Source organism: Giraffa tippelskirchi, chromosome 13, assembly GCF_054371585.1.
Source record: "Giraffa tippelskirchi isolate mGirTip1 chromosome 13, T2T-mGirTip1v1.2.pri, whole genome shotgun sequence".
Taxonomy (NCBI): domain Eukaryota; kingdom Metazoa; phylum Chordata; class Mammalia; order Artiodactyla; family Giraffidae; genus Giraffa; species Giraffa tippelskirchi.
Window position 1 is genome coordinate 114,723,610 of NC_137287.1, and position 25,061 is coordinate 114,748,670.

Sequence of the window (25,061 nt, forward strand, 5' to 3'; positions counted from 1 at the left end):
CGCAGAAACAGAACGTGGCAGAAATCTCTGTCAGACAGCACCGATCTAGAACTTGGTCTCTTGACACTCGACCCAGTGTTTCCCCACTGTCAGAGGCTATTAGAAATTAGATTTGCCTGATCAATGAAATGGATGGAAGGAGAGATAGAAACAGGGCAGCTCAAGTTATGCAAGGGAGAGAGCAAGCTCAGAAAGGCTTGAATGAGGAAAGCTTAAGTCAACATCTTGTACAGAATAAAAGACATGGGAACCATGGGCTGGGGATCCACCTTGCCAGCAAGGAACCCACCTGTACGTCTAATTACAGGGACCTTCTGCTAGCCACGGGCTTCCCTGGTGGCTCAGCAGGGAAAGAATCTGCCTGCAATGCAAGAGACCCAGGTTCAATCCCTGGGTCAGGAAGATCCCCTGGAATAGGAAACGGCAACCCACTCCAGTATTCTTGCCTGGAGAATTCCATGGACAGAGGAGCCTGGCGGGATACAGTCCATGGGGTCACAAAGAGTTGGACACGACTGAGTGACTAACACTTTCAGTTTTCTGCTGGCCACAACATTTCTCCTTGCCTTGTTGAAGTTTGCAGTTTTTTGAATGGGGACGGGATCCTCCAACCAGTGCAGAGAGATCCAAATGAAAGGCCAGTTCCCCGGGAGAGAGAACTCAGTGGCTGAAGCTCCTGCCCACCTTCCTGGGACAGGAAGGAAGACGAGACAAGCCTCGGACTCAACAAGTCTGGTAGGGACTGGACTTGGGGACGCCAGGCTGTCAGCACTGGCAGTGACTTGGGGTGGAAGGGGTGGCACTGCCCCTGCCAGGGTAGACCAGAAGACCCAGATGGCATCCAGGCTGCAAAGCCAGCAGGGGGAGTGCCCCCTGAGGACCTGTTTATGCCTCAAAGCAACAAAACTGGATTTCCCTGGTGGAGTGCTGTGGAGGGAGAGAAGAGAAAAGACTCACGGTTGGCCCTAAACTGTCTGGCATGGGAACGAAGGCTGGAGAAGCCCCTTAACCTGTACATAATGGTCTTTCCCTCCCTCCCTCCCTCCTTCCCTTTCTTCTTGTAGGAACTGACTATTCCAAAAAGCTTCCTGAAGCTGGGAGAAAAGAAGAGGATTAGATGGAAGACATGGATTAACTTCTCATCCCACCTCTCAGCAGCTGAGTGGGCTTTAAACCCCTGCATGAAGTCACTTCAGCCGTGTCTCACTCCTTCTGACCCTATGGACTACAGTCCGCCAGGCTCCTCTGTCCATGGGATTTTCCAAGCAAGAATACTGGAGTGGGTTGCCATTTCCTTCTCCAGGGGATCTTCCTGACTCAGGGATCGAACCCACATCTCTTACGTCTCCTGCGTTGGCACTAGTGCTAGTTCTTTTGACCCCTCGCGCCACACCTCTGAGCTTCATCTTCTTATCAATAAAAAGTGGGTGACTTTACCACCCCTGCGTGTCTGTTAGTCGCTTAGTCGTGTCCGACTCTTTGCAACCCCATGGACTGTAGCCAGCCAGGCTCCTCTGTCCACGGGATTTTCCAGGCAAGAATACTGGGGTGGGTTGCCATGCCCTTCTCCAGGGGATCTTCCCTTCGCAGAGATCGAACCCAAGTCTCCCACATTGCAGGCAGATTGTTTACCGATTGAGCCACCAGCAAAGCCCCCAAATCACCCTAATGATACTCATAATGACAACTGCCAATTAGTGAGAACTTTTCAACAATGTAGCTCATCACCCACAGTAGGGCCCACATTCAGCACTCAATGAAAACCTCATGGATAATGATTTTACCATGTAAATATTTTATATAACAGCAATAGCAGTAATAATCATAAGAAATTATTGTACAGTGAGTGCCTTACTGCTGTTGTGAGCCTGCAGAATGCATGTTAGTCAATTCTCCCAATGACCTGAGGGGTAAGCATCATTATTATCTCTATTTAAGTGACGAGAACGCTGGAGAAGACGTCCCTCGCAGTCCAGTGGTTAAGACTTCGCTTTCCAGTGCAAGGGGTGCAGATTCGATCCCTGGCCAGGGAGCCAAGATCCTACATGCTTCGTGGCCAAAAAACCAAAACATAAAACAGAAGCAATACTGTAACAAATTCAAAGAAGACATTAAAAATGGTCCACATCAACAACAACAACAAAAAATCTTAAAAAAAGATAAGGACACTGAGACATGGAGAGGTTAAGTCACTCATTTAAGGACAGAGCCAACAGAGCAGAAGAAAAGAGGAGGGTAGGGTTTAAATGCAGGTCTGTCTGAATTTAAAATCTATCGCATCTCAAATTCAATAAGCGTTTTGCAGACAACAAAGGACTGTACAAATTTGATTTTCAGTGTCATCGCTGTGTTAGGATTAATGGTGACGGTGACTCAGGGCACAAGGGGAGAGGACCTTCCTGTAGTCAGGCGGTCGGTCTGTCAATGCAAGGAACTGCCCTGAGAGGGTATGAGCTCCCGTCACTGTCATCTGAGGGAGACTGGACCGGGGGTCTGAGGCTTTGGTCCCCAGATGGGAGCCTGGGTCAGCACCACTTATCTTAGATGTGGTCAAACATCAGAATCACCTGGGGAGCTCCTGAAGCAGTCGATTTCCAGGTTCCGTTGAGTTTTTAATTGAGTGGCTCAGGATCCTAGTTCCAGATGGAAGTGCATGGGCAGAGCAGGTGAGGAATCACTGGGCCAGTGAAACGCTGAGCAGCCTCTTTACCCAGAAGGATCCTAGAAGCCATGGATCCTAGAAGCCATGGAAGCCACTAAAGAAACCCATCATATGCCCTCCAGAGGCATACAACAAAACCTTGCTCTCTGCCAAGCATCACACCCACAGCCCCACAGACTCCTTCTCCTAGGCCCCCCCTCTCCAGGTTCCCCATCTCCTCTTTTCCTTTTCCAGCTTCAGCGTCCCCTCCTCCAGGAAGCCTCCCCTGATTCCCAGAACTAGGGACCCCCCCTCCTCTTTGGGTTCCCCCATGACCAAATTTTCATTTGCAGACATGTGTTCACATCCACCCCCACCATCCCAGGCTGTGATGGGGCTGGTGGTGGCTCGCTCCAGTCCGTGTGCCCAGGACCTAGGCCCAGTGTAGACGCTCACCAAGCATCTGCAGAGAGGGACCTGCTCTGTTCCACAAAGGATGGGGCAGAGGAGGCAGCGAGCAAAGTAATCGCTGCAGGAAGGAAGTAATCCAGGTCACCAGGTTCGGAGGGAACAGGACCTGCAAATTCTCCCTGCCACTGTTCAGAAGCAGCCCGGTCTATTTATAGCTCGCAAGCCTTCTGCTTCTCGCATTTAAATGCCGGGCCAGCCATGGAATAAAATCCTGGGTAGGTCTGTCAGTTTTTAAATTTATTTTATTTTAACAAGAACAGGAGCGGAAAGCAGGGACAAAAATGAACCAGGGCTATTAGGGTGAGCTGCCTGCTGCTGTCTTGGGTCCTGCCTTGGCAAGCCTGATGTAGTTTTAGACCTGATCCTAGAAATCAGTGCCCCTGTAGAGACCAGCCTGTGAAGGTCCTTTTAAGGTGATTGTTAAATAGGGGCTTTGGTTTACAAAACAGTATCACAAGCATGACCCTGCCTTGGTTTAAACATGCATTCCTGCACACACTCATTGTATGCACGCTCACGCACGCACACACACACAACTGGAGAGAAACAACCCCAATGGTTAAACATTCTGCTCTTGGATTATAGAACTGGAGTCATTTTAATTTTCTTTCTGTGTGCTTTCTCTGCATTTTACCAAAGTTTAGGTACAAAGAGCATAGACTGAGGAGGTTGGGCTCAAGGAAACTGGTTCTGCCATTTGCTAGCCAGGTGACCCTAGGAGAGGTCCTTCATTTCCCCATCTGTAACATGGGAATAACAACAGGACCCACTGCAGAGGTTCACTCTGAGTACTGTGCAAGATTACATGCATGAAGTCTTAGCACAGCACAGGAACATGGCGTGTGCTCAGGAAACACACGCTAGAATGACTCTACAAGCAGCGTTTGTGACTTGTGAAAGCACAAGATGGTTTTAAGAAACCAAAATGATAAGGAGTGACTCTTGCAGCTCGTGAAGGGACTAGACTACAGCCGGAGGAGGGGATACCTAGAGGCCTGGGTCCCAAACCCAACTGGCAGGAAATGCACAAAAGGACTCTTCCCTCCCCTTTCAATCTTGCTTTTCTGACTTAGAAAAGGATGGTGCTGGTGGGTGGAAGGTAAGTACCACCCCTCTGGGCAGGGGCCCAAGAGGATGACACAGCTCTGGTCTTCAAGAAAGGCTGGGTCCTGGACATGGCTCCAAAGCCTTCCCCGACCTGCTCACCCCCTTTCCTGGCCCCACCTCTTTCCCACACTTATCTCTTTTTCTAAATTTTTATTGGAGTAGAGTTGATTTACAAGGTTGTGTTAGTTTCAGGTGTATCAGTTTGCTAACTGTGTCAGCAAAGTGAGTCAGTTACACATATCCCTATATCCACTCTTTTTTGGATTCTTTTCCCATATAGGTCATTACAGAGTATTGAGCAGAGTTCCCTGTGCTATAGAGTGCTGTGCGCTCAGTCACTCAGTCGTGTCCAACTCTTTGCGACCCCATGGACTGTAGCCCGCCAGGCTCCTCTGTCTGTGAGGATTCTCCAGTCAAGAATACTGGAGTGGGTTGCCATGCCCTTCTCCAGGCGATCTTCCCCACCCAGGGATGGAACCCAGGTCTCCCACATTGCAGGCGGATTCTTGACCGTCTGAGCCACCAGGGAAGCCCATGCTATCCAGTGAGTCCTTATCTACTTTGTGTATAAAATAGTGTGTATATGTCAATCCCAATCTTCCAACTTATCCCTCTCCCCTGACCTCCTAGTAACCATGTTTGTTTTCTACAGCTTTGATTCTATTTCTATTTTTTTTAAATAATTTATTTATTTTATTTATCTTTGGCTGCGGTGGGTCTTTGTTGCTGCGCGAGCTTTTCTCTAGTTACGGCAAGTGGAGGATACTCTCTGGTTGCGGTGTGCGGGCTTCTCATTGCAGCGGCTTCTCTTGTTTTGGAGCACAGGCTCTAGGGCGTGCAGAATTCAGTAGTTGCAGCTTCCGGGCTCTAGAACGCAAGCTCAATAGCTGTGGTGTACAGGCTTAGTTGCTCTGAGGCACATGGGATCTTCCCAGACCAGGAATCGAACCCGTGTCTCCTGCACTGGCAGGCAGATTCTTTACCACTGAGCCACCAGGAAGCCCTTCTAGTTCTGTTTTGTAGACCCACACCTATCTCTTAAGGCACCTACCCACAATGTATCAATAAACCTCAGGGTGCCCCTCCCTGACCACACAGGACCCCCAGTGGCCTATAGGACCTCCCTCCCCGCCTCCCACTCCAGCCTGGTAAACAGCTTCTCACCCTTCTAGGCTCTACTGAGCACCCCCTACTCAATGGGGTCACCCAGTTATCTGCTCTGCTTGTCTCTTTGGCTGAGGGAGGCCCCCGTCTTACTGGGCATCTACCTTCATACCCACCACATTGGAGCAGGGGGTCAGTAAATATGCTGAGTGCATAAATGACGCTTTTTAAAACAAGAAAGGGCAGGGCAGAGCAGTGGTTTAGACCTACAGATTCATGGGTCAGGCAGACCTGCATTTCACCTTACTGTTGAATGACCCTGGGCCAAAGATAAGCCTCTCTTTTCAGAGCCTCAGTTTCCTCATCTGTACAATTTGCATGACAACTGTACCCTCCTCCTTCATGAGCTGGAGGGGGTTTCAATAGGATAAACCAGGTAAAGAGCTTAGAGTACTTGGCATGTAAGAAGCACAAAATAAACTTCTGCTATCATGATGAGGACGATTACTGAAAATGTAAAATAACTTAATGACTATCTTGGGACCTTAGAATATAAGCACTTTCCCTTCTGGTCTTGCTCAGGGCCCCTCTCTGGTTCAGGTCCAGGGAGCACTATGGACTATTGAACAAGTTGCTACTGCACAAAGGTGCCCAGTTGAGGTGGGCAGAAATACAGCCTGTTTTCAATGGCCAGGCGGTATACCCCACAGGCGCTGGAGAAGGGGGAGCCTTTTTCTAATTCATCCTCCTACAGCAGCGGTCCAACTTTTTTGGCACCAGGAACTAGTTTCATGGAATACAATTTTTCCACAGACCAGGGTAGAAGGGATGGTTTCAGGATGATTCAAGTGCATTACATTTATTGTGTACTTTATTTCTATTATCACATCAGCTCCACCTCAGATTATCAGGCCTTAGATCCCAAAGGTTGGGGAGCCTGTCCTACAGGAGGTACTATTTTTTTTTTTTAATTTTGGCTGCTCGATGTCTCAGTAGCGGCGCTTGGGATCTTCAATCTTCGCTGTGGCATGGAGGATCTAGTTCCCTGACCAGGGATCAAACCCAGGACCCCTGCATTAGGAGTCTGAGCCACTGGACCACCAGGGAAGTCACAGGAGGTAGTACTATTTTAGCATTTTTTTTACTATTTTAAAATTCAATCACCTGGAGTGGGGGTGAGAAGTGTCTTTGTCTACCTGGTACAAACATGCCATACAAACCATGTGTGTGCATCAGGGCCCACACGTGGTACCAGCTGGAGAAGGGCCACCCCTGGGCAGCTCTCAGTCTCAGTTCAAAGGACGATGCAAATCGCCCACCCAACAGGGTGGGGTCCAGGGCGAAAGGACAGTCAGTCACATTTATTCTAAATATCTAAAAGTTATAAATCAAGCTCTTAAATAAAATATGTTCTATCCTTCCACTCTGACAAGTATGCCTTCATAATGACCTTGAAGGCCAGGACAGGTTCAGACTTAGACTTCTCAGAGTTCCATGGCTGAATATGGAGAGAGGGGTTGAATATGATGAGCCCTTCGCTATTGCCCCTCCCTTCCCTTCATCCCCGCCCCTGTGCATCCGGAGGCCCACTCTGAATACCTGTGCCCTGTTCTCACCTACTTCATGGCCACGTATCAGGACACCAGTGACGGAGGATGGGCCTAGGAGAGGGGTCTGGACAGGCACTCCATCTAGATGGGGAATTCCAGGGTCCCACATACCTGGAATGTGGCCTAGAAAGAGGGGTCCAGGTGGGCATGAACCCATTGCCCCAGAGATTCCTCACCCAGTGAGGAGGGCTAGAGATCAACCCAGTAGTGCTGGGGACCCCAGATCAGAGCCCTTCTTGCCAAGATCAAAGGCAGGAACAACACAGCCCATGGTTCGACCGGCAGTCAGGTCCACACCCACCAAACCGGTCATGAGAAAAGACAAGGGAGCCTGACACAGGCCAATTCTCCTACAGACTACGGTCCAGCGTTTAACCAGACCCTGTCACAAATCCACAGGCCTGGGTGTGAGGTGGGCACGTGGCTTCTCCCACTCTTCTTTCCTAGCAAGGCCCAGGTTTAGGGGTTTAAATATCCTGGGAGGCCCAGGGTACCCCATCCTATTCCAAGCCTTCTCTGGGGCTGGAGACACACACACCCCACTCTCAGCTCTTGCCGGGGCTGGGGTTGCAGACAACCCTTAAAACCCAACCTGTAACTAAAGAGTGGTTTTCCTTTATTTTTTTTTATTTTAATTTTTTTAAGGATGTAGACACTCACCTCTGGAGAGAAATTATGGGTTTCAAGAGTCCCTGACAAAGGGCTTCATTCCAGAAATGTAAAGCCAGCATTTTAAATTTGGTTCTTATTCACTGCTGGGAAGTATTAAAATGAAGATTACAAATTTAATAATGCAACACGACAGGAACTGGCCCAGCCTCGTCTCCAGGAGAGTAATTTGTTCCTGCCTTCAAACTGGCACTTCCCAGCCCCTCCGCATCACCAGACCAGCCTAGTGACACGCTCCTGACTTCCTGCCTTGTGATCTGGCCCACACGGCCAGGCTAGACAGCTGAACATCATCACAGCCAGGGTCTGAGTCCACGCTGGGATGGCCCGACCCACTTGAGGAGAGTTACTATCACTAAAGGGAGCCTCCCCGGGCCTCGTGGCTCCATTCTTCCAATCCGCAGCCACAGAGGTCTTTTTAAACCCCAGATCTGAGTCGGTCACCTCTCTGCTATAAAAACCCGACAGGTGTTCAACTGTTCTGAAGTGTAAGGCCAAGATTCTTGACTTCAAAGACCTAGCGTGATCCAGTCCTACTACTTCGCTAAGCACATGTGCCTCTGAAACCGTATGCCCCGCCTACCCCAGGGCCTTTGCACAGCTGCTAATGATAATGCGCTAATATCTCCCGAGCATTAACTGCGTGTCAAGCGCTGTGCTAAGGGCTTGACAGGTGTCCTCTCACAGATTCCCATCTCTACCCGGTGAGGCAGGTGGTAGAGTCACATGGGTAAGCTCAGACTCTGGAGTCAGACATCTGGGTCTCAACGCCGCTTCTGACTCTTACTAGCAGTGTCATCTTGAGCAACATGCTTCACCTCTCCGTGCCCGTTTCCTCATCTATAAAACAGGGGCGGTGACAGTACCTGCTTCACAGAGTAGCTGAGGCTCTAACGAGTTAAGGGAGGTGAAGTGTCAGGATGTGACGTGATGGGCACTGTGTGTCAATCATCACTGTCTTTATCTCATAGAGCAAGAGACAGAAGCAGGAGTGATTGGACAGTGTGGTCAAGGTCACACAACTACCAGTGGGAGTGCGGTCTCTGGACACGGAGGACTTCATTTGTTGCCATGACACATCCATTGTGGAAAATACCAAGGAAGTGCAAACTATAAAACAAAAACTGTCCGTAATTCTGCAATTACAGTTAATATTGCCACCCCTATGCAGGCGTGTATGTGTGCATGTTAGAGAGAGAGAAAGAGGAGGGAGAGAGACAGATTGTGGGGGAGACAGCCACACAGACCAACAGAATCCAAGATTCGATCCCCCCAACTCCCATAACTGACTCCCAAGTCCGTGCTCTCAGTGCCATGGCATTCTGTCTTATTTCCCTCCCCTCCCCTGCCTTCATCTGGCCAACTCCACTCATCCCTGAAGTCTCAGCTTCCTGCCTCCTTCTCTCCCCCACCCCGGGTCATTTCTTCCAGCTCCAGCATCCCCCCACACCCTGCACTTGATGTTGTATGGCACTTAGCACAGTAATGATCAAATTATCCGTTGTTCCATTGGGTTCTCAAATGTCTAACCACACCCCCCACCACCAGACTGTAAACTCCATGAAGGCAAAGACTGGGCTTGTCTTGGTTCATGAGCACCTAGGACAGGGCCTGGCCATCAGCATCTACTGGAGAACAGGGAGACACAGAGGGGAGAGGATGGAGGGAGGGCAGGATGGAGGGAGGGCGGGAGGGAGGGAGGCAGGGGAAGGTTTGGGGTTCATCTCCACCTTTCCAAAATCAGTGCCCCCAGTGGAGTGTGGCTGAGAATCACACAGTCCCTGATCTGTAAGGGCTCTCAGGGTGGCAGTGAAAACTGGTATCAGCCAGACTTTGTAACTGCTGGAGAGACAGAAAACACGTTCAGGTGAACACCCAGGAGGAACAATCAACTCCACCTGAGACGAGAGGTGTGCTTCCTGGAGGAGGTGGCATCAGAGCCCTAAAGGGGGAAGGGGAGGGCATCCTGGAAGATGAAATTGCCGAAGCACAGGCATGGGAGTAGAAAATGCGAACGGGGCTGCCAAGAATGGAGGAGCCGGTTTTTGCCTGGAAGTAACAACTGACTGGAAAGGCTAGAAATACAAAGTTAAATCATCTGGCCCTCCTAGAAATTCATTTTCCTGTTCATCTTGCCAGTTTCTCTCTGATACAGTCTCCAAACACAGTCAGGCTTCAGAGCTGGCAAGAGCCATCGTCCCCTACCCCATCCACCTTTCCCACTTCAGTAACCGCTGACCTGACCTCCTGGGGCCAGCCCCTGTTTTTCTTGGCTGAGGGTTTCAGACAAGCCCTGGCGCCCACCCTATCCCCACCCCCTCAACCAGCGCTCGACGGGGGTTGTATAAACACCCAGTTCCCTCACTCCTGGGTGGGGTAACAGAGGTACATGTTCTACTCCAGGGGTCTGCACACTAGGGCCCATGGGCTAATCCAGCTTGCTGCCCGTTTTTGTAAATAAAGTTTTATTAGAAGACAGCCCCACACATCCGTTTATATACTGTCTTTGGCTGCATTCCAACTGTGTGATTGAGCAGCTGAGACAGGGACCTTATGACTCATAAAGACTAAAACATCCAGGGTCTTGTCTTTTACAGAAGTTTGCTGAGCCCTGTTATACGGCCTCCCAGAGCCCCTGGTACGACCTGACTCGGTTGCCCTTGATCAGGGGTAACATGGCTGATAATAGTGACTGCCTTTCTCACTCCCCTCCTGGAGATTCACCCATCACCGTCATGAACCACATACAACTGCTATTTGACTGTTTCGACTCCCATAAATGGCAATTTCCTATGGTTCAACCTAATACTTTTTAAAACATTTATTTATTTGGCTGCACCAGGTCTCAGCTGTGGCACAAAGGATCTTTTAGTTACAGCATGTGGGATCTAGTTCCCTGACCACGGATCGAACCTGGGCCCCCTGCAATGGGAAAATGGAGTCTTAGCCACTGGATGACCAGGGAAGTCCCCAACCTAATACTTGTACTCAAACGCTTGTTTCATGGGGAACACAAGCTAGGACAGCAAGACAAGCGTCACTGCACCCATTTCACAGGTGGGCCCTGATCTGCCTCTGTTTCTGTACACACACAGCAGAGGTCGGCTCAGGTTCTAGACTCCTTGTCCCCACCCCTAATCAAAGCTTCCCAGGTAATTGCTACATACAATTTCCTTAGAACACCTGCAAGGCTACCGTACCCCCTGCATCAGAAGGTGAAGTCTTAACCACTGGACCACTAAGGACGTCCCCAGCTGCTCCTTTTCCTGCTCAACCTGCACCCTGGTCTCACCTGAGATCACTGCGTGTCACCTGCACAGGAAGCTACGTCTCAGCCTAAGACAGTCGGAGCAGGAGGGCATTCTCCCATCTTCTATAATCTTTTCAATTTGAAGACCAGCGAGAGGAGTCTAAGAACACCGCACGTGTTCATTTCTCCCTCCTTCGTAGCACCCACCTGATTCCCATCAGGGCCAGGGTCCCCAGCCTGGGGGTCCCTCTCCCCAGACTCAGCACAACCAACAGAAGCTAAGCAGAAGCGGCTGCAGCTTCCAGGGGCCAGATGGCTGCAGGGTAGGTTGGCCTGGGTCTGGGTGGGCCCCTGAGGCCCCTGGTCCAGTCTTGGTGTTGGGCCCACGCAGATGAGAGATGTTTCTCGGGGCATTTGCTGAGGAACGAATGAATTTCCATTCCAGGCCCCAATCAGGGACATGTCCTCCCACCGGCTCCCAAGGCAACTACCAAGCAGCATTTCTCAAGGACCCCGAGGGCTGGGTGCCGATTTCTCAAGGACCCTGAGGGCTTGGGTGCCGATAAGGTGCAGGGTGACCACTTGGGTCACCTGGGAGAGAAAAAGGCCCTGGCTGGGCATCCAGAAACATCCGTTCTGCCCCTGGTTTTGCCAGACACCTGCTGCGAGGCTTTGGGCAAACCATGCAAGCCCTGTCTGGGCCTTGGCGAGAGGACTTCAAGAGACTCCTGGCTTAAAGCTTCTCAGACAGTTAACAGCTAACACTCCGAACACACCCTTACTGCGGGCGGGCTCTCCGCAGAGCAGGTCACAAGTATGTACTCATTTAATCCTCGAGACACCTTCAAGGCAGGAAGGAGCGATTCCTAGTGCTTTTCGCAGCTGAGGAAGCTGAGGCTCAATGAAGTAACTTGCTCAAGATCGCACAGCCATTAAGTGGTAAAGCCAGGCTTCAAACCCAGAACACCCAACTATGGAGTGTCTATCATAACCACCGCTATGCCATACTTCCTGGGTATCATCTGACCACTCTTGAATCCTCACAGGACTGGGCACCACCACAGTTCCCTCTCGCTCAGGTGTGTCCGACTCTTTGCAACCCCATGGACTGTAGCCCGCCAGGCTCTCTGTCCATGGAATTCTCTAGGCAAGAATCCTGGAGTGGGTAGCCATTCCCTTCTTCAGGGGACCCTCCCAACCCAGGGATCGAACCTGGCACCACCATAACAGCTTAATAAGAATTTGCTAACTGGAAAATAAAGAAAAAACCGGTAACCTAAATGACCGAGATGGTGTTTATGGGAGTGGGACGAGGTAGCTGAGGTGTGAGGGAGACTGGTGGTTCCCTGGGTGTCCTTTGGTGTTGTTTGGCTTTTCACCACGTAACAAGTTGCAGTTGTAACGGCAGCATAAAGGGTTGTGAGAGCCGGCAACAGCATTTGTCCGGAGGAGGGGATGGGAGACCCAGAAGACAGAGATGCCTGGGGCCCTTTAAGCTGGGTAATTTTTGTGCTTCTAAAATGTACCATCTGCATATATTACTTAATCCAAATAATACTCATTCTTTTAAAAAGTGTGCAGGGACTTCCATGGGGTCCAGTGGCTGAGAATCCGCCCGCCAACGCAGGGGACATGGGTTTGATCCCTGCTTCAGGAAGAGACCACATGTCACGGGGCAACTAAGCTCGTGGGCCACAATTCCTGAGCCCACACGCCTGGAGCCTGTGCTTCGCAACAGAAAAGCCACCACACCACAACGACAGAGGAGACCCTGCTCACCGCAGCCAGAGAAAGCCTGCCCACAGCAACGAAGATCCAGGGCAGCCAAAAAAAAATTTTTTAATTTTAAGTAGTAGTAGTGTTAGTTGGATAAGGCAATGGCAACCCACTCCAGTACTCTTGCCTGGAAAATCCCATGGACAGAGGAGCTTGGTGGGCTGCAGTCTGTGGGGTCGAGGAGGGTCGGACGCGACTGGGCGACTTTGCTTTCACTTTTCACTTTCATGCGTTGGAGAAGGAAATGGCAATCCACTCCAGTGTTCTTGCCTGGAGAATCCCAGGGACGGCGGACCCTGGTGGGCTGCCATCTATGGGGTCGCACAGAGTCGGACACGACTGAAGTGACTTAGCAGCAGCAGCAGCAGTGTTAGTTGCTCAGTCGTATCCAACTCTATGATCCCATGGACTGTGGCCCGCCAGGGGATTCTCCAGGCAAGTATACTGGTGTGGGTTGCCATGTCCTTCTCCAGAGGATCTTCCTGACCCAGAGATCAAACCCAGGTCTCCTGTATTGCAGGCAGATTCTTTACAGTCTGAGCTACAGGGAAGACTCATTTAAAAATAATGTTATTCAATGACCCATCAGCCAAGAATCAACTATAGAGAAACTCTGGCAGGAGCATTTAAAAATAATGGTATTCAATGACCCACCAGCCAAGAATCAACCAGAGAGAAACTATGGCAGGAGCGGGGATGCTTGGGGGATGAAAATGACCCTAGAGGCACAGGTAGGGGAGGAACACAAAGGAGGAGATGCCGGGCTGGGAGACTCCGGTTGTATCTAAACCAAGCTCACTAAACACTTCGCTCAGAAAATGGAGATTCAGAGGCCCAAAAGACAATGGGAAGTGGCCTTAGGAGATGCTGCAATCCAGTGGCTGAGTGGAGACCTCTTCTCCTGACTTCTAATGCAGCTTCTCAGGCTCCACCAGGCACACAGTAAACACCAACCGTGTTTGTGTTTGGGACCCGAGCCAGGAGTCCCAACCGCAGGGAATTCACTCCCACCATCCCGCCCCTCCTGCACTCAGGATGTCTACAACAGCAGGAAAGGCAGCGCTGCAGCGGCCCAGATGCCTTCTATGCTCCACACTGGCATTTTCTCTCATTCTCACAAGGTAGAGTTACTCACTCCAGTTGACAAAGGATGAGGCTGAGGTTCAGAACAGTGACACGTCAAGAGACATAGCTAGGATGCGGCAGAGACTCAAACCTGGGTTTGGGGGCCTCCAAAGTCCGTGCTCTTTCACGATCCTGAGCCACCCCTCTTGGAAGAGTACTTCCCATCAGTTGAGGACAAATCCCAACTGGAATGTACTGGTGAATGCCTTTGTCTTCAGACTCTGAATTTTATAGGACTGGATAAGATTCTTATCACATCATAAAGTTTGTCCCCGCCACGCCTCAAATCTGAGCTAAACCTCAACCTTCCGTAAGAAATTAGCAGCGACCCCTTTCTTAGAAACATCTAAATAAACTGACTCAATAAAGTCCCTCGGTAGAATTTCCCTACTTTTTACCCTTTTACATTGATGGTTCCTTTAATTTACTTCTTCCCAGCGGAGACCTGTCCTCAAATGAACCTCCTGGTTTTAACACATAGTTCTGCCTTTCCTCAACGCAAGAAAGGGGTGGTATCCTATTCCCTGTGGTAAAAGGTGCTAGGCCTGAGCCCCTCAGAATCTCCAGAGCTGTCTGAGGCCAATATGTCACAAAAGAATATTATGGGTTGATGTGTTATTCATGTCGACTCATTTATCATTTATACAGATGGCTTCTAAAAGGATTGATGGGGTCCTTCACATTAAACCCGGTGCAAAGCAGAGCAGCAGCTGAGACTCATCTGATCAGAGACCTTGTGATGGAAATAGGTGTTCCTGAAGACTACACCCGGGTACCAAATCTGGTACCCAATGTCCCAAGCATCTAAGACATCTAAGGAGACATCCCAAGTTCAGAAGAACCTTTCATTTCTCTCCAGCTTTCTTCTCTAACCCAGTGATTCTCCAATTAAGGTCTGGACCAGTATCAGCATCATCTGGGAACTTGTTAGCAATGAGATTTTTCAGGAACTTTCTCGGCAGTCCTGTGGTTAAGACTCTGAGCTTCCACCACAAGGGAAGTGGGTTCGATCCCTAGTTGGGGAACTAAGATCCCACATGCTGTGTGGTGAGTCCAAAAAATTTTTTTAAATAAATGAGATTTTCAGGTCCCAACCCAGATTAAAGGAGAAACTTGGAGAGAGGCCCAGCAATCTATGTTTCAACAAGTCAACTTGATGATTCTGACCCGACAGTTACAACCACAATGACAGTGGTAACCTCTAACTGAGCATCTACTATGTGCACAGGATTAAACCCATAATCTCATTGGTCCTTATAATTGAGGACCACATGCCCAGCTCTGAGGTAGGTGTGTTTTGTGCATTATGTCAATTTACTCCCTACAATAACCTTTTGAAGAACTTTTTTTTTTTGGCCGCATCACATAGCATGTGGGATCGTAGCTCCTCAACCAGGAAGTGAACCCATGCCCCCTGCAGTGGAAGCACAGAGACTTAATCACTAATGGGACAGCTAGGGAAGTCCAAGAACTTCCCATTATTATGCCTCCATTTTACAGATGAAGAAACTGAGTCCCAGAGAGTTGAAGCCACTGGCCCAAGGTCGCACAATTTAGAAATGGCAGAGGTGAGATAAAAATTCAGGTGTGTTGGATTCCAAAGCCACGTTCTTTCTGTCTCACCCTGGAAGCTCCCCAGAGTTTCCCAGCTATATCACCCTGAGAAGCGATACAGCTGGGCCAGATAAGATCTGAGGAGGAGAGAGGGGGCAGGCAGGGAGAGCAGAAGAAGCCCAGACTCCACACTACCTTCCAGCTACAATGGGAAAGGAAGCCACATGATGCATTTAAAGTCACCTGTGTCTAAGGAACTCAAAAGACTGGGCTTCAGGAGGCAGTAGTTCTTGGCTTCGGAGAAGGCAATGGCACCCCACTCCAGTACTCTTGTCTGGAAAATCCCATGGACGGAGGAGCCTGGTGGGCTGCCGTCCATGGGGTCGCACAGAGTCGGACACGACTGAAGCGACTTAGCAGCAGCAGCAGCAGTGGCAGTTCTTGGCTTCTCTCTGACTTCACCCAGCTGAGCGTCGTTCTCCTTCCCACTCTGAATCTCAGTTACCCACACTCATATTCCTTATCAGTGTCTACAAGGCTCACTTGTGCCCCCAGCTGACTTCTCTGACCTCGCCTCCCCTCACGCAGCCTAATCATGCTGGTCTGCTTTCTGTTCCCTCAACACCCAAATTCATGCCGACCTCAGGGCCTTTGCACCACCTGTTCCCTATGCCTAAATCCCTCTCGCCCTTCATACTCCCATGGCTGGCTCTTTGTCATTTAGGCCTCAACTCACCTGTCACCTCCTCAGTGAGCCTTTCCTGACTACCTTACTTTATGTCCTACCCCGCCAACCTGTCTTCTTTTCATTTCACTTAACACAGCCTGAAATTATTTATTGCTTAATTGCTTCCATGTTTATTATGTCTCCTCCACTCCAGACCACAGCTCCATGAGCAGAAACTGTCTGACTTGTTCCTCAGATACAGCCCCAGCACCTAAAGAGACGTTTGGCACTGAGCAGCTAATTAAATATGAGTTGAAGAAATAATAACATCCAAGAAGAAAACCTAGACTCAAAGGCCAGAGCCCTGGATCCTTAACGTGTGACCTTGGCTCATGTGAGTTGCTCTGCCTCACTGAGCCTCAGTTTCCCTCCTTGCCTAACGAAGAGCGTGGACTAGATGCTCTCCAAGGGGCCTTCCACGATCTCGCTAGTCTTGGAAAGCCAGGCCTGGAAGCCACCCAGCTGGTCCATCCAGAAGAGGCACCTGGCCAGGGTACCTGCAGCAGCTGCCCCCTCCCCACCCCCACTCGCATCCCTGCCCAGCCACGGAGTCATCTCACTCCCCCGTCACAGAAACTGTTAATGAAGTGCGCACTGCTAAATGCAGTTACAATTACGGGGGCTAAGAATAAGGCGCTGACATCAGCCTTGTCAGTTTCCGAGTGAATCAGAAGGGGAGGGGGGAGGAAGAAGAAAAGGGGAGGGGGGATGGCGCTCCGGAGCTGTCAAGTGGAAATAGCACAGCGTTAAATATAATCTAGCATTGGCCTACATCGGTCTGGAGAGGCAGGTGATAGATCGGCCCCCAGGGCTGGGGCAGACAACTGGATTCTTCAAGGAGGCCAGGCAGCCCCGTGACGGGGATCAGTAACCGATGGGCAGGAAGGCACTCCAGCGAACTGGGGTGGAATGGAGTGGGATGGCAGATCCCAGAGGGGCCCATCTGAAGCTGAACAGGCCCTCACAACCTCGCCTTGGTCAGTGGCTGTTTTGCCAGCCCAAGCCCAGCCGCCAGGCCTGACACTGCCCTTTCCCACCTGGAATCTCATTTCAGGCCAGGAGGCAGAGGGTGGTCTCTGGAATCAAACATGCCTGAGTTTGAATCACTACTGTGCAACTCAAGAAAGTCACAAAACTACACCAAGCTGCCTAGCTTTTCCTCATCTGCAAAATGGGTACATCAACAACAGTAGCTACCCCTTCTGGCTGCTGTAAGATTCAGGGAGACTATGGAAGGCACTGAGGAGAACAAGCCCTTCAACCATTTTTATTTTTACAACCTTGAGACATGCTCAGACCAGGATAATTAACCCCCTTTTCAAGAGAGGGAAACTGAGGCCTGGGACTTGCCTGAGGCCGTAACACCAAAGTAGAGTCAAATCCAAGCCCCATTGAGTAAATGGGAGGGAGGGAGGGAGGGAATTCCAGTAGGTCATTCCAGGGGACTGGGGGTGAGGGTGAAATTGGAGCTTTGACAGGAAGACAGTGGGCTTGACTGCCAAGGGTGGGGGGTGGTACACAGATGACAGTGCGTGTGTGCGGGTGCGGGGGGTCGGGGGGCGTCTGCACCCTTCTGAGCACATTCTCCAAAACTGGTGCCTTTCCAACAATTCTTAAAAGAAATGCTGAAGCGGTGGTTGTTAAGGCCACCGTGTAGAGATGTTAGGGGAGGCAGAGAAGGAGAAAGGCCCTGAGATGAGAGAGGGAGGGTCAGCTGGCTTGCATCTGCTCTCCACCTCTCCGCCCTGCCCTCTCTCAGCCTTCAGTCAGAACAGGCTCACCTCTGGACGGAGGTGGGTAAGGAGGAAGGCAGTGCAGAGTTCTTAAAGGGAGACAAGGCAATGGGTCCCTCTTTTTCCCTTCCCACCAAACACAAGCAGAGGGGCCTCTCTGATAGCTGCAAACGCCAAGGAAGCTGCAGCCATGAGTCTGGCAGCCTGGGGACATGGAAGAGGGTGCACCAGAGGCGGGAAAGAATTTTCCGAAAGAGCTCTAAAAGCATGAGAACAGATCCGGAGGCCAGTGAGCTGTGTACTGGGGGAAAGGGTGACTCCTGTGCATGCTATCTTTCTGAGATGCATCTTTCAGGGTCATTCAAGATAGCAGAGTTTGGGGTCCACACTCTCACCCCACCCACAGCTTGAACTATGAGAACAGCTGGTTCCATTCTTTACTGTGCCTCAGTTATCCAAATCCAGAAGAGCTCTGCCCAATTCCCTGCCCATAAAGGAGATTACAGCACTTGGTGGTAACTTAGGGAAAGCGGCAGAGGGGACAGGAAGTGGCGTGCCCCAGGGATGAAGGTGGGAACGGAGGCTTCCGAACACCCACCTCGCGCCCTCCAGTGGCCCTGATCCTGAAGGATATTTTCAGGCTCCTCCCCTCACCATTCCCCCTCATCCACCCAGCCCCAGCCCCCCTTTAGGGCCGAAGTCCTCTGTTCCCACCACCTCAGGGTGGAAGGGGGTGGGGGGTGGTTCAGCAGGACATTTTGTTTCCCAGAAAAAGCTCAGGTCAAATTTCAAGGACAAAAGTTAGCAGTGGGGCTGGGAAAGAAAACTCTGCCAAGAGGAGTAAACTGGGAAGGGAGGGGGATCCAGGGCGGGTCATTCCAGGTGCCTGGGGTGGGGGCAGGATTTGGAGCTCTCGTTTCCCCTGCTGAGATCTGTCTGGCAAGACAGGAGTATCTCCTCCCCACCAGCCAGGAGAGGTAACGCAGACAGCCCCCTCCATTTTCCCTCGGTCCAAAAATAAGGGGAGTGGGTTTCGGCTCTAGTTGGTAGGTCCCAGCCACCAAGCCACCCCACCCACCAGATTTGGCCTGATCGGAAGAAGGCGGTACCACGAAGGGCTTTCCAGCTCAGAGATGTGGCCCGAACTGCTAGGAGAGGGACCGGTAGCCGGCCGGTGTTGCCATGGCAACTTCCTCCCTGCACCGGATCGAAGCATCCTATGGGCAAATCGGAGCGGGCTGCTCCAGCTTCTCCGCCCCTCTCCCGAGCGGGTGGGGGAGAACTGGACGCCAAAACCACTTGGTCAGACTCAGGGACACCATCCTCAATTTCAGACCCTGATGTAGCAACTCCCTTTGGCATTTGCTGGCAACTGGAGACTCTCTCCAGACACGCTCCCCAGCCGTGCCCCAAGGCAGACTGGCAGGTCTGGGACTGTAGATGTAATAAAAATGAACTGTTGAAGAGAATATGGACATGGGGAGCCCCTCTTGTTCCACATGCAAGTCCCCCAAATGCCCATCTTTAAACCCCTCCCAAGAAGGAGGGCCCAATTCTGCCTTAATAGCTATAACAATGCAATAAAATTAGCTTACAAGCTAACATTTTGAGAACCAGGCTTCCCCCCTGCCTCAAACCCACAGATTTCTTCTTACAATCTTGCTCAGAAACAAGCCTTACTTCTTGGTAAGAAGAAAGATTAACAGCTAACAGCTACTGAGAGCCTATCTAGCGTCAGGTGCTGTGCTCTGCCCTTTTCGTAGTGCACACAGCGTAACAATCAACAGCACAGATGCTTGAGGCCGACTGATCAAGTTCAGATCCTACCTCCCTCATTTCCTGGTTCAGCGACCTTGAGTGAATACTCTGTGTCTCAGTTTTCTCCTCTGAAAATGGGGATGTTACCATGAATTGTCTCAGTTTTCCCATTTGAAAATGGGGACTGTCAAATGTTAATTTTACAGACTTGCTATGAGGAAAGAAAATATTGAAAGTGCGTAGGAGAATACTTAGCAGAAGGAATCATTTAAAAAATGTTTACCCTCTGTGCTCCATGCTATTATTTTCTTCCTGATATAGATAAGAAAGCAGAGGTCACATGTCTAACTACCCCCCGACCCATCCCTGCTCAATTACAAAGCCAGAAGGAGCCAGGTTGAGCCATGAAGACACAAACATGAAAAATGCCTCCCAAAAGCATGCCTCTCTAAAGCCCCAGTATCTTTATGAAAAGGGGCAGAGCAGTGTAAGAAACGGGTTCAGAGTGCACGAGGGAAGATGCTCCTTGGGAAGAATTCTAGGAATCCTCGATGACCAGCCTCCTGAGTCCCAAGGTGGCTAGGAAGGGGAGGAAGGGGCAGCTCCCTTTGCTGACAAAATGTCCAAGGCTCCCAAGCTCAAGGCAGGAAAGTGCTCTGGCCCAGTTAAGGCTTGTGAAAGTCTCCTCTTCACAGTTTCTCAGGAAACCGGCTGAAGGGTAGCATATAAGCTCTGAAGATGGCTCTGAGTCAATCGAGTTGATGAAAAAGATGCAGTGGACAGGAGGCAGAAGCAGCAACAAAGGGAGGACCCTAGGTAAGTCAGGGGCACTTCTGAGCCACCGGGAACAGAGAGGGGCATGAAACGGGTCAGGCAAGGGAGCAGAAAAGAGAAAGGTAAAGCCAAGTCAGTTCCGACAGCCCTCCAACTAGAGCAGTCTCTCTCCACTATGTGAGACATATTCAAACTGCTTTTCGAAATTAGTTCAGTGTGGTGCTGCTCTAAAAGAATAAATCTAAAAGGCTTTTTTTTTTTTAAGGAGAAAATTAATGACTTTGAGAAGAACAAGAAAAATTAAGAACCAAGACAACGTTCCCTACTTCCGACTCTCACCAGACACTCATTAGCCTTCCGGAAATGAAACTTCACTTTCTTCCTCCCCCTCCCAAATTCAAAGCATCCCTTAATATGAGCAGTTGAGCACAAGATGCCCAAACCAAACTCTTGGCTGTCGGCCGCTCCCTGGGGCCTCTTCACCTGGGAACCATTTTCTACACAGCGAGATCTGACTTTTTTAAAAAAAATCATCTTTCAGAAACAGGACTAGTGCTTTACTGGAAAGAGAACTGGAAACCTGATTTTAGTCTCAGCTCTGTGCCCGCCTCACTGGGTGACCTTGGGTTATACACACACACACAGGGACTTCAATCTCACACACATTCACACACACAAACACACACACACATCCATTTAGGGGCAAAGAGAGGTTGGACAAGATGATTTATTTCTAGGTCCCCCAAGTGAAAAAAAAGTTAAGAATTTGAAGAAATCTGCTGGGGGAAAAAAATATCAGGTGGACCTTTAAAAATCTCTAATATTGCATGAAGTTAACTATTGTAACTTAAGTGAAACCAGAGCAAGTCGTCTGCAACCAACAATAATAACCAAAGCATCTGAATCATGACAAGGAACATGACTCTGGAGAAAAACCCAACTGTCCCTGCAGGGACAGTTGGCTCTTGAGACCCAAGTGGCCTGTTGAACTTCAGGAGTATCCTTGAACATCAAGGGAGGGATGGGGGAGCCCGCCCACTGAGGCAGGTGGGGCTCCCTCCCCAAGCCCCCAGTTGAGCCAGACTTCCTCTCTCTGATTTTGCTCCAGGGGAGGCCACTGGGTTAGGAGAGCCCCTCCACCCCTCCTCACCTTGCCTTGTCCATAATAATAATAATAATAATAATAATAATAATACACCCTCCATCAGCTGCATCAAGGGGGAAGTGAAGCCTCAGTTATTCTTTCTGTAAAATGGTGATTCTGTAAATTGGCTCTGCAGTAACTATCTTCACTCCACCCGGTCTTCAGGTCAACAGCAAGAAGGCTGTGTCAGGAGTCAGCCTCACACGCCCCCATTCACCCACTTAGCCAACACATTCTGCTGGAGAACTTTCTCCCCACCTGCCTCCTGCTCCAACAGGAAGAAGTGAGCACCCATCACCCACCACTCCATCCAAGGCTTATCAGATAACTGGCTGACCAGATAAGCGTCCCGGGAGGCAGAGAGTCTTAAGCAGAGGCCATGAACTCCCTAAAACTCTGGACAGAAATGTTTGGATGGTGCGTGTATGTATTTGGGGGAGAACTTATCCATATTGTCATCAAGTTTCTCAAAACGTCTAGGAAACATTTTGCTCCTCCGCACCACACACTCCCCTCCCCTTTCATCCCCTCACTGAACTAAAATACTCTTAGATCAGCGTACAAAACACTTTTAACTTAACCTGTGTCTGAGGTACCGTCATCCCATTTTACAGATCAGCATATGGAGGCTAGGGGCGGCATGACTCGCCCAAGGTCACGGCTAATAAGGAGATAAGCAAGCCCAAGACCGGAACCTGATTCCGACTCCCTCTCTGGCACTCTTTGGGGAACTCTCACCCAAGCCCTCTAGCTACCCCACCTGTTGGTGGATTCGCTTCCTCACCGCAAAAGCGTATCCGAAGCCCTTCTGTTTCCTCTGTCTGGTCCCAGGGCCGCCAGAAGCTGGTTTCCCCACATTTCCCCGCCCCTTGGGCTCTGGCTGAGGTTGCGCGCAGGCCTGGGAGCCTGAGGTTCGGGCCGATGAATGGTGGCCCGGTCCAGCCCACCCAGAAAGGCCACTCCAGGCCCAAGAACACCCGGGATCAGGGGCACACTCCGAAGGGCGCGCAGGTGTAGAGTCGGCGCCGCCCTACGCCTCCCTCCGGGACCAGCCGGGAGGAACCGAGAGGAAAGGCCGTCCCCCGGCCGGTCCCCTCAAGGTCCACCCCAGTCCTGGAGCCCGAAGCCCCCGCCCCTGGGCGAAGAGGAGGAAAGACAAACGGGGGGCGCTCAAGGCCCTGGGCGCGGGGCAGGGGTCTGGTACAGGGAGTCTCAGGATGCAGCCAAGACAAAGATGGAGCAGGAAGGTTGCGCGCCACCTCCAATGGCGGGGGGCGCGTCGGAGCCCCGCGGGGGAGGCGGCCAGAGCCCCGGGGTTTGAGTGGGCACTTACAGGAAGCTCGGGGAGGGTGGCAGGTCGAATCCAGGGACAAGAATGGGAGCACTCACTAGGCGCAGGTGAGTAGGGAGAGCTAAGTCCAGGAGACCCAAAGGGCCCACCTGCGGAAAAGGGGTGAATGCAGAGGATCTAGGTCCCTGGGAGCGGCGGGAGGCGAAAAGACCCCACACCCTAGAGACTCTGAGGTCCCGTGGGTGGGAAATTAGACCCTGGGGGCGCATCCCTGAGCGTGGTTGGGATTGGGGGTGGGGAGGAAAGAGTGGCCACCTCTTAGGGCGCACCGGGTCGGGGAGGGGGCCTCGGGATCCGGCTCCTGGGACGCCCCTCGGGGGTCGAGGGCGGGCCGCGCGCTTACCCGCGTCCTCGTCGTCGAAGGAGTTCATGCACGGGAAGTAGATGGCGAGCGCCTCGAAGGAGGCGGACAGGCTGAGGCGGCTCTGCGAGCGCTCCATGCCCGCGCCGGCGCCGGGCGCCTCGGCCGCGGCGGCGGCGGCGGCGGCCGGCTTGGGCAGCTTGGCCGCCCCATTCTTGACGCGGAGTACGGCGCGCGGCGTGGTGGCGGCGGCCCGGGGCCGGGCCGGGGCTCCGCGGCGGGGCTGGCGAGCGCGGCGGGGCCGGCGGGCGGGCAGGCGGGCCGGGAGCTGGCGGCGCGCGGAGCCCGAGGCGCGCAGTGCTCCTGGCGGTGGCGGCGGCGGCGGCGGCGGCGGCAGCGGCAGCGGTGGCGGCGGCGGCGGTGGCGGCGCAGCTCGCTCTGGCCCGCGGCGCCCCCAGCCGGCCGCGCGGGGCGGGCTCCAGCCGCCGCCGCAGCCAATCGGCGCCGCCCGGGGGAGGGGGCGCCGCGCGCGGGGCGTGGGAGCCGGAGGGCGCGGGCGGGGCCCCTCCTCGCCTCCCGGGCCCGCAGGTTGTGCGCGCCCCGAGCGACGAGCGCGCCTGACTGCTGCGCCCCCAGTCTCGGGGTGCGGCCCCACGCTGTCCCCACCCCCACACTGAGCCCCCCAGACGCCCCGAATTCCAGGCGTCCGGTCCCCACCTGGGACTGGCTAACCCCAGGGACAGAAACGCACTCGAAAGGGACAGTCACGGTGACCGTCACTGGAGACCCTCAGGTTTACACGTGAACCCGCAGAGCAGCTCCAACAGGCACCCCCACGACTGCATCCACTTGTGCAAGGTACAGCATGGACACCCTCAGACTTACACACCCAGAGAGATTCACCCAGACTCATAGTGACACTCGGAGAACCAAGCGGCAGAACCCCTTAGGCTCCAGACACCCCTAAGACCCACACAGGTAGGTACATCCACGGACACACACAGATTCACACCCAGAGACCTGCAGACACACTCTGAGCAACAAACAGGCACACCCTTGGCCACACAGGAGACCCTCGGAACCCACACGAACTGAGAAGTTCAGGTGGACACACACACCATCATGAACCCACAGTATCCACAGAATCCACACTCACAGACACTCCTACTCAGTGACACACTCATGCTCAGTGACCAGACCCGCATGTAGAGACACCAGTGCCCCTCCAACACTGACCTCTTTCGCAGGGATTCAGGCACACCCAGAAATACCCTGACAAACACCATCAGACTCACACAGTCACCCTCAGACTCAGACACACCTCAGTGGACACATACTGGTTCACACCCAGACACAGTCGCACAGACTTAGTCACTCCTGGTGATGGATACATTCTGATGCATAGACACCCGCAGACTCATACAGGGACACTGAGAAACTCCACCAGACTCACATGTTCACCCAGACACGCCCACGTATAAATCCCCAGGGACACACACACACACATGCACACGCACACACACACGCACTCAGATAATGCAGAGCCCCCTAGATGAACACAGTCATAACTTGAAACCTGCACTCCATTCCCTGGCCTTGACCCAAGACCTGGGTCCCTACATAGTTGGGCCCAGATGTCTAACTTTTCCCAGCTGTTCCTGCATCTGCTTCAGGAAGCAGCCTGCTGAGATGGCAAGAGCACAATTTCCATCCAGACTGTGATGCTATCCTTCACCTGCCTGTTTTTCCATCTGTACAAGGGGGATGCAACCCCTGCCCCACTTTTGGATGGTGGTGAGGATTAAGTAAGATAACGTGTATTAGTTTTCAGTTGTTGTATAACAAGGGGGCTTACAAAAAACACACCCATTTATTAGTTTACCGTTCTCTCAGTCAGAGGTCTGAGCAGGCTTGACTGGGTTCTTTGCTTAGGACTTCACAAGGTATTGGCCAGACTGGGTTCTTA

The 25,061-nt window shown here is 51.8% G+C and overlaps 1 protein-coding gene across 2 annotated transcripts in view; it reads right to left on the reverse strand.

Moving 5' to 3' along the window:
• Positions 1-23,529, reverse strand: part of RIMS4 (regulating synaptic membrane exocytosis 4) — a 70,690-nt gene extending 47,161 nt beyond the window's left edge. The window contains exons 1-2 of one of the 2 annotated variants that reach the window (XM_081557084.1): positions 23,138-23,234; positions 19,809-19,811 (exon numbers count right to left, since the gene is read on the reverse strand). In XM_081557084.1, the coding sequence (XP_081413210.1) occupies positions 19,809-19,811; positions 23,138-23,234 (100 nt within the window). Of the gene's footprint in view, positions 1-19,808; positions 19,812-23,137 lie in introns of both variants that reach the window. The other variant, XM_081557083.1, reaches the window with a different exon arrangement.
• Positions 23,530-25,061: the final 1,532 nt, after the last annotated feature.